The 13,586-nt window shown below is 42.2% G+C and overlaps 1 protein-coding gene across 1 annotated transcript in view; it reads left to right on the top strand.

Annotated features, from left to right (window-relative positions):
* Positions 1 to 13,586, top strand: part of nhsl1b (NHS-like 1b) — a 103,361-nt gene that overhangs the window by 69,979 nt on the left and 19,796 nt on the right. Inside the window, exon 2 of the mRNA XM_053336829.1 lies at positions 12,296 to 12,448. Within this exon, the coding sequence (XP_053192804.1) occupies positions 12,296 to 12,448 (153 nt within the window). The remainder of the gene's footprint in view (positions 1 to 12,295; positions 12,449 to 13,586) is intronic.

Below are 13,586 nucleotides of genomic sequence, written 5' to 3' on the forward strand. Positions count from 1 at the left end.
CTCACAGTGGACCACTTCAGCACTCCACGGTGTATTGTATCTGTGTGTTTGTGTCAGATTTATGGCATTTTGTGTGTGAAGTTAATTATAAAATTTGATTTAATTATTTTGTCCAGAGGAAGAGTACACACACACACACACACACACACACACACACACACACACACACACACACACACACACACACACACACACACACACACACACACACACACACACAGACACAAACACACACAGGCCCTTAGAAGGGAAGAGCAGACAGCCCTGGTGTTGAAATGTAGGTCAGGAAACCAGTGCAGCAGCCACCATACTGTTGTGTGGGCAGACGACCCTATGTGATGGTGTGTGTATATAAGCGTGTACATAATAAGTAGTGTGTGGTGCATGTAGACTATAGCTACATGCATGCACATGTATTGATTTGTTAACCTATATAACCAAGAGCATGTATGAATAGTAGAAAGAAAGACAAAAAGATAAAGGGATGCAATCTAGAAACAGCTGCAGGCGCTCATTCACACATGCACTATAACATGTACACACATACATGCAGAATGATGTCAACTCCCTTAAGCCATCATAATGCATGGGTCCGAAGAGGCATCTTATCAGCATGCCTAGGACACACATGAACTGCACACACACTTACACACGGAGACAGAAACACACTTAAGCCTCGTGGTTATTGATGTGGCGTGTCCTCAGAGGTTCCACTGGGGAGTGAGAAGGACATGGAGTCGATATGAGTGGAGCCAGTGAGGCTGGATGTTAATGGCCCCTAATGTAGTCTGAGGGCTGCTGGGGGTCTGTTATGTTACACTAGCAGTGCCTGGATGGAACCTTCCACTGGGAAATGATTGTCTGCTGGCATGTCATACACATATTACACCTGCCTAGTCACAGTTTAGAGCAGGGATGGTTAAGTGGAATAACTGAATGGTCAGAAAACTGCTGACTTTATGAAATAGCTGTTGGTATTTTTGTGTTTGACTGTGACGACTGAGTGACTGATCGGCTTGTCACATAGCTGTTTGCTTTATGCAACTTTAAGACAAGAGGTTATTGACCAGAATTCATCAAACAAAGTCAAATATTGATGAAACAATCTCAAGCCCAGGTCCAAGCACTTAAAGGATGTTGGCATTTAAAGCTCACAGTCAGGTAGTTTGGAAAAAAAAAAGTGTCTTGCTGCTTGATTTAACAGAACCAGACAACACACCAGGAAAACATGCACTGAATGTTGTCCCGCCAACCTACTAACTTTCCAGTCTCCAACAGGCTAGTTTTAGTTTCAGCCTATTGTCCTGCTAACTTCAGAGGGGGGGCGACAGGCCAGTGGGGTTAGATTGCATTAGATTTGAATCTACGTTGCCAAGGAGGAAACGGACAGTTAGCTACAAATCCACCCTTACGACAGACATAAAACGCCTCAAGTTAGCAACAAAACTGCCACCCTCTATGAAGGCACCAAAAGATCAGCCCTACAAATCAGTCTGCTAGTAAAATAACAGCATTTTAACTCCCTGCTCAACAGGCGCGTACGTTTTAAGAGTGACCCGCCTTTTATTGAGCCAAAACGAACATTAGGCTGTAAAAGTCTCCTTGTTGAATGAACGTATGGGGGGGGACTTATTTAACGGTTGCATGCCTACTTGACAGTTTTGGCTCCTTGTGTTTATGTTTGTGTTCTTCCAGCTGTTTTTAATAATAATAATAATAATAATGCATTTTATTTAAAGGCGCCTTTCAAAGCACTCGAGGACACCTTACAAGGCACATATAACACAACAACAGTTTTTGCCAGTAGTTGACCTGTTTTTAAAAAATGTATTCTTTGTTTCTTCTTGGTTCACTCCCACACTATGCTACAGATGACATGCACAACAACATGTTTTAGCAGAGATCGAACCCTATCAGTCTTGTCTGTCCACACGGTCAAACAGACATATCCTCTAACTGCTCTTTCTGCCTTTTGAGCTCTTTCATCCCAGCTTGAATTTCAAAGAGGGTTGGTAGGGAGTGCTCGGGTCAGACGCCAGCGGAGAGAAAATTAGGCATGACGGCCAATCCTGCTGAGCCTTTGTGCATGTTTGTGTGTCTGTATTCCTGCCTATAATATCTGTTTTTATTGAGTCTCTACCTATGGATGTTTTGGCACTCACGCTCCATCTATCTCTCACTCTTCTCGCTTCATCTATTCCCCTACCCTCCACCCCTGACTTCTCTCTCCCAGCTGTCTTTATCTCCTCTCACTCGCTTCTTTTGTCCCTCTAAACACTGCCTTTTTCTATCCTGCCTCACATCACTACTCAGCAAAATGGCCCCTCTTCCACCACATCATAGAATCTTTCAGCAGTTTGTGGATGCAAACTTTGTTTCCCATCTCTTTCTTCTATTCCTTTTGTGAAAGTCTTTGTGCAAAGTTTTGCTTTTTGATACCATCTTCATTTTTCCCCTCTCTTGTTCCTCAGCCCTCAACATTAACATTGGGCTTCCCCTTCTCTCTGATTCGTACACATTTACATTCATTGAGCTGTATGAGAACAGCTACACAGTGTTTGAACAGAAAAACTGTGACCACATCAAGGCTGGAATATTCACATGTATATGGGCGAGCAATAACACACACAGGAAACACAAAGCAAATGGTCCGATTATGCTGGTGATGGTGTGTGTGTGTGCGTGCTCAAGGCGTAGTTTGCAGGGTTTTTCTCATGGATCACAAAGGAGGGGCAGCCTATAGAGGGAGGCCCCACTGCCTTTCATTGAGAAGAATACCCCAGCACACACACACACACACACACACACACACACACACACACACACACACACAATCTCCTTATTTGCTGAAATGGATACAATATTGCACATTGTGGATGCTCACTACACACAAACCTTTTAACTGAAATGAAATGAATTAGTCCAGTAGTGTGGAGTACAACAGCCGCTTCAGTCTGACCTCATATAACCCCACATTACTCAGCATGTAATCATGCAAATACACGGCTGATGGGTCCACTTCAAATCAGCAAAAACAAAGCCTGGCAGCCTAAGGGCCTGTGTGTGTGTGTGTGTGTGAGAGAGAGAGAGAGAGAGAGTGTGTGAGAGAGTGAAGGGTAGTTGTTGTCCACATGTGTACATGTAGACAGCAAGTAAATGAGGGCAGATTGTCTATGTGGATGTATGGGGTGTGTGTGATGGAATCCCAGCTGCTTCAATGGAGTAGGTCAGACGGAAAGACCAGAAGAAGGGGTAGTGGGGGTGGGGAAGAAGGAAGATTGGAGTTACCCAGTATCCTCTCAGTAGGACAAGACAGACAGGCAAGACACAGAGAGAGAGAGAGAGAGAGACAGTTGAGAATAAGAGACAGACGGACAGGTGGGCTGACAGGGAGACAGCACAAGTTTTGGGTCAGATAAAGGTCACTCAAGTGTGGGAGTTTATCGTAAGGTGTTGGTGTGTGATGCATGGGAACTTTAACCTGTGCTAAAATCATTAGCACCGGAAACACAGATTGTTTACTCAGCCGAGCCCTTCTGACACATTTGCGTCCGTGTGTGTGTGTGTGTGTGTGTGTGTGTGTGTGTTATGTTTAAGAGAGAGTTGCTGTTTATTCAGGAGGGAGTTTGAAGTTTAACTTGGCTTAACTTCCTTTTTTATGGGTGCTGTAGAGTTGTCACCTTCTTATCCATGTTTACTTTTCTGACTCATCTATGCTGTCTAGCAACAATATCGAAACTCTATCTATGGCCTTTGTGCTGCAGTTTTCAATCTAATAGCTTTGTGATGATTCATGTATGCAGTTCAAGGACATTATATAGTACTTTTCCAGTTAGATTGCAGAATTGCATTTAAAGAGGTGTGTGATCATTAACCCCTATACCTTCATCCTGCTATACTCCTCCTATACCTCCTTACTGCCTCTACCCCCCCCCCCTTAACTATAGATAATTCATGTCTTGCTCTACATCTTGTAGCGATCAGATTCCCATTGACCCCCCCAATGCTTCGCTTTCATTCACAGAGATGTAAGGATGAAAGAAAAGGAGGGGAGGGAGGGAGGGAGGGATGAGAGAGCGAGTATGTTCCTCTGCATGCTATAAATTATAGATTTTCATTCACAGAAAAACTGGAGGAAGAGAAGATGAAAGAGAAATAGGATGCACCCCATTTATTTATTTAGTGCATATCTTGTTATCTATGTCAAAACCATTTGATTTTTATAAGTGGTATTTTTTAAATGTCAAATATGAAGCGTGTGCTGCTTACAGCTTTGAACATTTAAAGAGCTGCTTCTTGTCTTTTTCTTACATTGAATATGTTGTAGTTTCTCAGCCATGTAGCAGGCTAGGTAAGCAAGATCAGAACTTAATGTGTCATCATTTTCAAGTAAATGACTGTTTTATGAAGTGGAAATATGAACACTAATTTAATGATGAATGAAAATTAACACAACTGAACCTCAGCAGACATGATTTTTGTTCTCCAGCTTCATTGCAGCATTCATCAAGGGTTCAGTGCCTTGCTAAAAAAAACATCTCACCTTTGTTTATAGAAAATTGAGAGCTTTTTCTTCACTTCACCAAATTTACAGATTCATACCAGTGACCTTCCAGTGACAAGCCTCTTTAAATCCACTCTGCGGCCACTCTGCGTTCCACGACGGCGCACATACACAGATGCAGAGTGTCTGTGTGCGCCCGTGTGTGAAACAAACACTTGGCCCATTTTTCCACCTCTCAGGTTCTTCATCTTTATCTCCACCTCAGAGGTTTTCTACCGAGGGGAAGGTGTACAAGGTCACAGCCCGAACAAGAGAAAGCAAGAAGAGAAAGACAAGAAGGGGTGAGAGGGGAGTGTAAAATCAATTCAGCTTAGATGACATCAGTAATCAAGAAAGCTTTCATGTCTGAGAAAGGAAACAGAGGAAAGGAGGAGAAATGAAAATTGTGGATGGAGCGATGGGAAGGAGAAGTAGTGATAGAGAGGGAGAGAGATTTGACATTAGCAGATAAGGTAGAGTTGAGGGGTTTTAGCATCAGCTTAGCTCTGTCTTTCTAAATCCAATTAGAAAAATAGAAGCTGAGTTCTGTCAGATGAAGAAAGAAGTGTGTGTAGATGTTAGACACTCTTTGGGTGTTTGAATGTATATTAGATTGACTATTGAACAAAGAGTGAGTTGTGTTGTGTGGTTTGCGGATTGATTGAGTGATAGAAAAAAGACTAAAAGGAATAGCAGCAAAATTCAGCAGTCTGGGATAAAAGTGTGTGTGTGTGTGTGTGTGTGTGTGTGTGTGTGTGCGCGCAGCTGCCTCAGCCAGGTTGATGGGGAGGTCCAAATGAGGTGTGAAAATAGGGGGATGAAAAAAGAGGTTGAGAACGATGACAGAAGGAAGATCAGGACTCCTTCATTAATCTTTCTCCATTATTATCACTCTGTCACGTTCACTCTTAAGTCTTAATTACATCGTCTAATGCAACAAGACTTGTTAATTATTCATGTCGTCCTCCCTAATTTTTCTCCTTTTCCTTTTCCCACATGTCACCACCTTCTCATGTGAGCACGCTGCTGAAGACACAATTGCTTGTCTTGCCATAAGCTCTAATACTAATGTTAAGATTTAGTTGTTGAATGCTAATGTTCAATATGGTCATCAGTTTTATCACCAATTATAATAATTCAATTACTAGAAAACCACAAGATCACTAGTTGTAATTGCAAGAATGAAATAATATAATACGCATGAAACCTATGTTATGACTTTTTCTGACTAGGTTGTATGACAGAAAGAAAAAGCTAATATTGAGCTTGGGTAATCAGAATTCATTAATTGCATAACTCAGTGCTAATAAGAGTAGGATTGCTTTTAATCGCATTCATAATAATCTACTCATGTTTGTCACGCTGCTTCCCTCTGAGGTCCACGCTTCAGCCATCGAATCTGTACGCATCCCTCACATGCTGCTTAGAGTATGAACAGATGAAAGATTGATATTGTTTGGGTGGGGGTATAGTGGGGAGGGGGGGGCTTCCATTCTTCAATGGGAAGGATGTATGGACGTATGTCTGAATGGATAGAAAGCCCTAATCCTGGAGATGGCCTAGATTTGGAGCCCTCCTACAGTCGATAGAGTCGTTGACTGTCTGTCATGCTGTGTGTGTGTCTGAATATGTATATGTGTGTAAGTGTGTGCACGCGTGTGTGTTGGCACTGTCCTGAGAACAATAGGCTCTTTAATGAGTGATGCTGTTCGGGCTGGCGTCTGCATGAATGATCTTAATACTGTACGCGTGCCAAACAGTTTGATACAAGCCAAACAGAAGCTGGTGACAGAACATGGTGACCCGAGATAAACCCACGTTCACAGCTGATCTCAACAGGTCGGTTTAAATCCTAACCTGCCTCTGATTGCTGCATTATCAATTCATCTGGCAATCTTTTTTTAATCTTATTTTTTAAAATAATCAATGAACTGTTTCATCTACATAGTGTTTAAAAGCAAGAAGAAAGTTGACAACTCATACATTTGCACATGGTCTGCTTTATTTCTTTATTATGTGAATGGATCCATGTCTGTGTGTCAGTTATTAGTAAGTTATTAACCCCTAAGGGCAATATTTTATTAAAAGGATCAAGAAAAGCTGAAGTCTTAGGAAGAATATGACATTAACAGAGACATATTTCTCACATAGAGAGAGTTTATAGAGTTTATAACTCAAGGACAAGTCCAACAGTGAAATATTTCAAATAGATACATCACAGCATACAGTAACCTGTGCACAAACACTGAATAACACCACAAAGACAAATCCAAACTGTTGTCTGCACACCCGTACAGCACTTCACAGACAAGGCTGAAAGGTTCAGATGAGCAAGGTTTTAGTGGGGGGGGGGCTTTTTACCCACAAATTCAAGGATCATTTGCAGTCCCATTCAAGCTCTTGTTGCAGCCCCCTCCCTCCCTCTCTCCCTCCCTCCCTCCTCCAACCATTTGGCCTGAAAAGAAATACGGCTGCAGAAGGAGGGGCAGTCCTGCACTTCATGGGTGTGTGTGTGTGTAGGTGTGGGTTTCATGGGCGTGTGTTTGAATGGATGGGTGCCGGGCTGTGTGTGTGTGTGTGTGTGTGTGTGTGTGAGTGTGTAATAGATTGTGAGCAGATTGGACAATAGGAGGATTGTATGCGATCTATATTCATGTGGCACAGATTCAGTGGCCATGTGTGCACACAGCAGATCTAGAAGAGGGGATGATTAAAAAAGAAAAAAGAAAACAGGGAAAAAAAGGAGATTTATGTAGAGTTACTGAGCATAATCTAATTTTCTCTGTTTTTACATACTTTACTGAGAATTCAGGCTGAATCTGTGTAGTCCTCTTCAATGATTATGTTTTTCTCACAATAAAAAAATGCAAAATGGGATCAAATATGATGTGTAGAAATGATGTTTCCTATTTGCATGCAAGTCAGAAATGAACACATCTTCCTGAGAGTACACAGTGAAAGGATGTACAAGGTGGAAGGTAGCTGATAGTTTAATTAGATGCACAAATATTCCCCAGATGAGGCTGACGTAGCGGTGAAAGAGGCAACACGCTGATTACTTTTGCAGAGTAGAAAGTCGGGAGAAGAAATGAGTCTTGACATCCACAGCAAAATAACACCAGTGTGCCAGCTCGCTCTCATAAAGCGTATTTAACTTTCAGATATATTCTATATTCCGAGTCCCGCTGAGCAGAGAAGAAAGACAGAATAGAGAGAAAGACAGCGTGCGAGAGGACGAGTGATGATGAGAAATAAAGGGAGAGGCAGCCAGAACTCCTTGGTAACCAAAGCACAGAGGAACAGAGGGGCCGGTCCTACACCCCTCCCGCTGTGTGTGTGTGTTGTGTGTGTGTGTGTGTGTGTGTGTGTGTGTCTCCAAGGACTGGACTGCCTCAGGGAGGAGTGGTGGTGGTGGTGGTGATTGGGGTGGGGAGTAGACTGTGTGTGTTTAGAGAGAGGGAGAGCGATAGGGGTAGAGGCTCATTGTCGGCATAGTAGCGTTCGCAGACACTCTCCCTAAAGCCGCCGTCCGTGTAGTGAGAATGTGAGCGGTGCAGAGCTGATGCCAGCACTCCTTCATCCCGACTTCTTTCTCTTCTTCCCTGGATTTGTCTCATTTGTACCTCGTTAGGACACTTTTTTTTTAAACAAGAAAGACACACACACTCAACCGGAATAATGGTGTTTATCGGGACCTCGTTAAAATCTGTGATTAAATACTTCAAAAGAAAAGGTAAGATATGTTTACTTCTGTCCAGTACAGTTCATTTTTCATTATATATCATCATATAAGTAGTTATCGCAATATTAAAATATAAACAGGCAAACAGGTTCAAATTTGGATTAATCGGTTTAGTTTTGCCTCATTTTGACAGGAATTTGATTTGGATGTGAGAATGAATTTCCTACAGCTTTCCATTCATTCAAATGAATTTAATTGAACATTTTTGAATAGCTTCATTAAGGTTTTTCGTTATCAAATGTGGAGCCATAATGATCCGAATATAATTTTATTACAACTAATGGTTTCCCTGTGGGCGTGTTACCTCCACTGCTCCACTGCTGCCTCTGCTGAGCCCAGAGACAACCCTCTGTTGCACCCTGTTACCAGGTAACCACGGGGCCAAGACTTCACAGAGCCGACTAGTGTTAGTTTTAAATGACCCCAACAGCTTTTGTAAAGGTGGCAGCTGGAAGCATTTAAAATCACAGCTACTTTATTAGAAATACTTTGCATCTCTTCCTGCTTCTTGGCACAATTTTGAAGTTTTCTTATGTTTCATGAGGTTTAATTTGATCTAGATATCAAAGGAAGCTATCCCAGGTGTACATGCTATTTATGTAGATTAAGTGTTAGGAAGATTAGTTAATACTCCAAGGCTATTATTTTATTATGGCTGTGTTTTTAAGCACGCAAGGATGTGTAACAAAGACCTGGTTGATGCGGGCCAAGCTGCTTGTGCCGGCTCTAATCTCAGGTGTATTTATAGCTAGTGTGTGTGTGTGTGTATGTGTGTGTATGTGTGTTGAAATCAAGGCTGAGGTGATCTGTTTAATCATTAGCTCAGCATTTTTGTACTTCTCACTTCTTATCTTGTAATCTTGCACATGTATGCACTTTGTTCCTTAGCTGAGCACCTTGGCCCACCGCTGCAGTCCAGTACTTGTTGTTTTGCAGCAGAATAATGACCCCACACTGAGAAGTGCCCGTATCCAGTGGACGTCTAGAGAGTTCAGTTGGGTCCGTGGCATTATGAGCCTACAGATGTTGATCAAATCAAGGGTGCACAAACTTGTACTAATTAATTTCGATCAGTACATCTTTCACATTTTATTGTTTAAAATGTATTTTTAAAGATTTTACAGTTAAGAGTATCTGTGAAGGGGCTCTAAAAAAAAAGAAAAAAACTAAAACAAGGACCATTATTGTTGTTGTGAGCCACATTTGACCCATTTTGCCCAGTATGGGGATGGGGACACTATATGACCTTAACTATGGCTGTGCTAACCCTTGTAAAAAGTTGCATTGTGTGTGAAAGTCAATACCATTGGCTGGTGGGTGATCTTAACATAGATAAAGTCAATAGATCCATTTTATTGATCAAAACAACAGACCCCTCGTGTGTATGCACATGAAACAGCGTGTGCATAGATGTATTTTCCAGGGATTACTGTACACATTTTTAGCAGTGATGCACCTTGTGGGTTGTTTGTGTCCTTCAGAGTTTTTCAGTGACCTGTTTGCACTCCGTCTGAGTTTGTTAATGAGGCTTGGCAGAGCTGGGATGTCAATGGACAGAGGGATTATTAGACTTCTGAAAGACTTTCGCGCCACAGTCCGGTGTGGACTCTTGTGTGTGTTGAGGGGCTGGAGGGTATTGTGGCTCTGAAAGGCCTGATGTGGAGACTGATGCAGAGGGGACAATACGGGCTTTGTGACCACAGTCCCCATGTCCTTGCTGTGCTTATAGCCTGACTGAGGCCTATTCAAACCTCATGGTCAGAGAGGAGGGTGGGGGATGGCTACCTGTGCTTAGTGTGTGTGGCAGAAGTTTAAGAAATTTGGGGATGTATAACGCTCTGTCATTCACACACAGTAGTCAGCAGTGTCAGCATCTTGCTCATAAGTGCGTTGTGACAGTTATTGTGTGGGATGTGGCAGCCCCAGATTTAACCTAACCTTCACATCTACCTCTACCATTGACCTGTGTGTGGGTTTTGTGTTAGCTGTGTGGTGTTGTGTGTTTGTCTCGCTCAACTTTCCGATTCAGACTTGTGGTCAGGCCAGTTTTGCCTCGTGATGTATTTGATTGATTATTCTGACCAGTGGAGGCACTCTGCTAGAGAGCATGTGGAACAACATGTGGACAATCACATTTACATACACACACACAATCTAGCATTTTGCACCCATCACATTTATCGGACAGGAGGGGTTTTCTATAACCCCCTCAGCTATGATGTGTGACCCTCTTTTTTTGTCACATTATTTAATAACATTTAGTTGAGAAACAGATGGGTTTGATTATAAGAGGTTGATTCAATAAGATAACAACCAATCAGTCATGAAAAAATAAACTTAATTATATCCTGATGTCTTTATTTCTACAGCTTGTATAGCCTGAAGTGTTGCTGTCACTGCATCCATATGGCTGTTAGAGCGTAAAGCAAACAACCACAGTTGGACCCAGGCCTGCTGTGTATGTGCAGTATTGGTAAATGTTTGAAGGTAGCAGCAGTTTGGGGAGAGATTTGTGAATAAAGAAAACACAACCTACCTAAGTGTTTGTAAATGATTATGAAGAAACATGAATAAACACAATGAGCCCCCTCCTCTGCTGGAGAAGCAGTTAACGGCCGTCCATTCTTCTACAAGCAGTAGAGACAGACGTTAGGGTGCCGTTACTCCTCAGCAGCAGGACCTTAGAAGCAACATCAGCAAGTTTTATGGACTATTTCCATTGATTGAACTAGTCAATTTCAATATAGCCGTACTTTTCAGGTTGTAGACATCTCTTATTGTTACAGATGGTCAAAGACTTCTTTTGAAATGGTCAGTGAGATCTATCAGTTAGTTATATGTACTTCAATGCAGCTACACATTGTTTCACACTTTCTCTGATGACCAATTTGCAGTTGTAGGGCCTCCACCCTGACACCTCCTGCCTTGGAGGAAGACTCTCCTCCCCCAACACACACACACTGCCTCATTTACACCTGTGAAAAAACTCAAACAAATACACACCACACGCTCCCATCCCCTTCCCTGACCCGTCCCCTTCCTCCTGGTTCCTCCAGACTTCTTTCTCTGTGGCAGTCAGATGGATGAGATGTTTTGGTCAGGACAGGGCCACACAGACTAAAGGTCTTTACTAACATTTGGTTGTTTGAATGGAGTTAGTGCTACATCCACGATCACCAACTTTGGCTTGGATACGCTCACTTGGTAAGCCTAACTTTTGGGAAATGTGTGTGTGTGTGTGTGTGTGTGTTTATTATGTTGATATTTTCACCTCAGCTGTTTTGCTCACATTCATATATGTTTCATATATTAACTCTCAGCAGTAGCAAAGGATGCAAAGAACGACATCATGAAGTCCTGTTAATATGTTATGGAAATTAATTTATTTTATTGAGATCTGAGTGAGAGAAAGATCCATTAAGAATTTGGCAAGAATGCTGTTTCTTTCTTAGTTTAGTTTTGTGTTAAATGACATTGAATGGAGTTGAGATCAAAAAGTTGTCTCGCACATTTACAGTTTTTTTGGTATATTGTTTCTTGGAGTGAAATTCCCTGGTTTCATAAGGTTAAAGTAGCTTTCTTCAGTAGGTTTTAGTAGCATGTTTAAATGATCTGTGCTTGATATCAGCTGGTCAGCGTTTCCCTCCAAACTGTTCCCTCCCCCTTTGAGGTGTGTGGCCTACTCTGATGTCTCACTTGAGTGTCATGCTAAAGGTGTCGAGGCTGACACCTCAATGCAAAGCACCCAATTCTCCTTCCTCTTCCTCTTCTCCTCCAAAACCAAACAAACCTCCTCAACAGCCGACACTTCTTGTTGAGTGAATATTCAAATCCACAAAGACGTTTTCCAAAGATTTGATCCTAGAAATTGGTGCGACGTAAAAGATAAAAATTCACTTTCTTGTGAAGAACGTCATCTACTTTCTTCACTGTCCTGCTGTTCTTGAGAAAATAAATTATATAGAGGAGTAAAAACATCTTTAACATTCGTGATCTGTGTGTTTCTGCAGCGGTGTCTAACCTGGATGAGGAGAGCAAGTGGACGGTGCACTACACAGCTCCATGGCACCAGCAGGAGAACGTCTTCTTACCAGGTAGCAGGCCGCCCTGCGTAGAAGACCTGCACCGCCAAGCCAAAGTCAACCTCAAGACCGCCCTGCGAGGTAAGAATCATTAAAGAAGGGACCACCTCACTGGCAAAGTTCGGTTTTGAGGAGTCATTTGGTAGTTGCTGGGACAAGTGTTCACTGTGTTTTGCATTGTTTGATGAATATTAACAACTCATGGGGGGGGGTAAGTTAACTTGACACACAGCTGGAGAGTTCACTAGCCACTTTGTGCCTTTTGACAGACAAAATATAGTTTGTAAAACAACCATAAAGTAATAGTTGATTACACAGTATGTTGATTGTTATTTGGCTGTTGATAGTTTAACATCCTGCTGTAACACCAGCTAGAGAAAATGTAACTAGGAGGGCAATTATGCAATTTGGTGATTGTTGTCTGTGTTTAGGATTTCAAAACAATCCATGCAATGTCTTTTTGGCAATGATTGAAGTGTTACTTTTTGCAAAATGAAACACAGAAAAGATCAACCAAAATATACACGCTGCCTCTCACCACATTCAGTGGGAATGTCATGTCATCCTGTTTGTCATGGCAACAAAGTGAAGACCCCTGCCATGCTGTGTTTGTCCACAGAGTTGTAAAGATGTCCAAACCTGTAATTTGGGTTCAGGCAACAGTTTAGCCAACAACACAACAGTGTGAGATCCTCTTCTTCTTGTTTGCCCAGTACAATTAGACAAGAAGGGATACAGCCTGTTGTCAAACAAATATGGGGAGTCAAATTACAAAAGAGTGACAACTTTAAAAAATACTCAAAACATTCCCAGATCAGGAAGTAGGAACACCAGATAATGCCGCATTGGTTTCGCTGAGAGTTCCTGGGAAGGTTGCGTTGTCTGCACAAAAAGGCTTGTCAGGCAGGTGTGAGAAAATGCGTATCTGTGTGTGTGTGTGTGTGTGTGTGTGTGTGTGTGTGTGTGTGTGTGTGTGTGTGTGTGTGCATACATGGGCGGATGTGTCACAGTGTAAGCCTGTTGTTTACATGCTAGGGTGGCCTTGTATGCCCACAGATAAAACTGAGCCTGAGAAAAAGGGAGAGAGATAAATGAGGGAGGTGGCAGTTGTAATTGGATGCTTACGGTGTGTGAGTGAGTCACCTGTTCATACACACACACACACACACACACACACACACACACACTGAAGGTTTTTTTGACATTGTTTGACCCCTGT

The sequence above is a fragment of the Scomber japonicus genome, chromosome 17 (assembly GCF_027409825.1).
Source record: "Scomber japonicus isolate fScoJap1 chromosome 17, fScoJap1.pri, whole genome shotgun sequence".
Classification (NCBI taxonomy): Eukaryota; Metazoa; Chordata; class Actinopteri; order Scombriformes; family Scombridae; genus Scomber; species Scomber japonicus.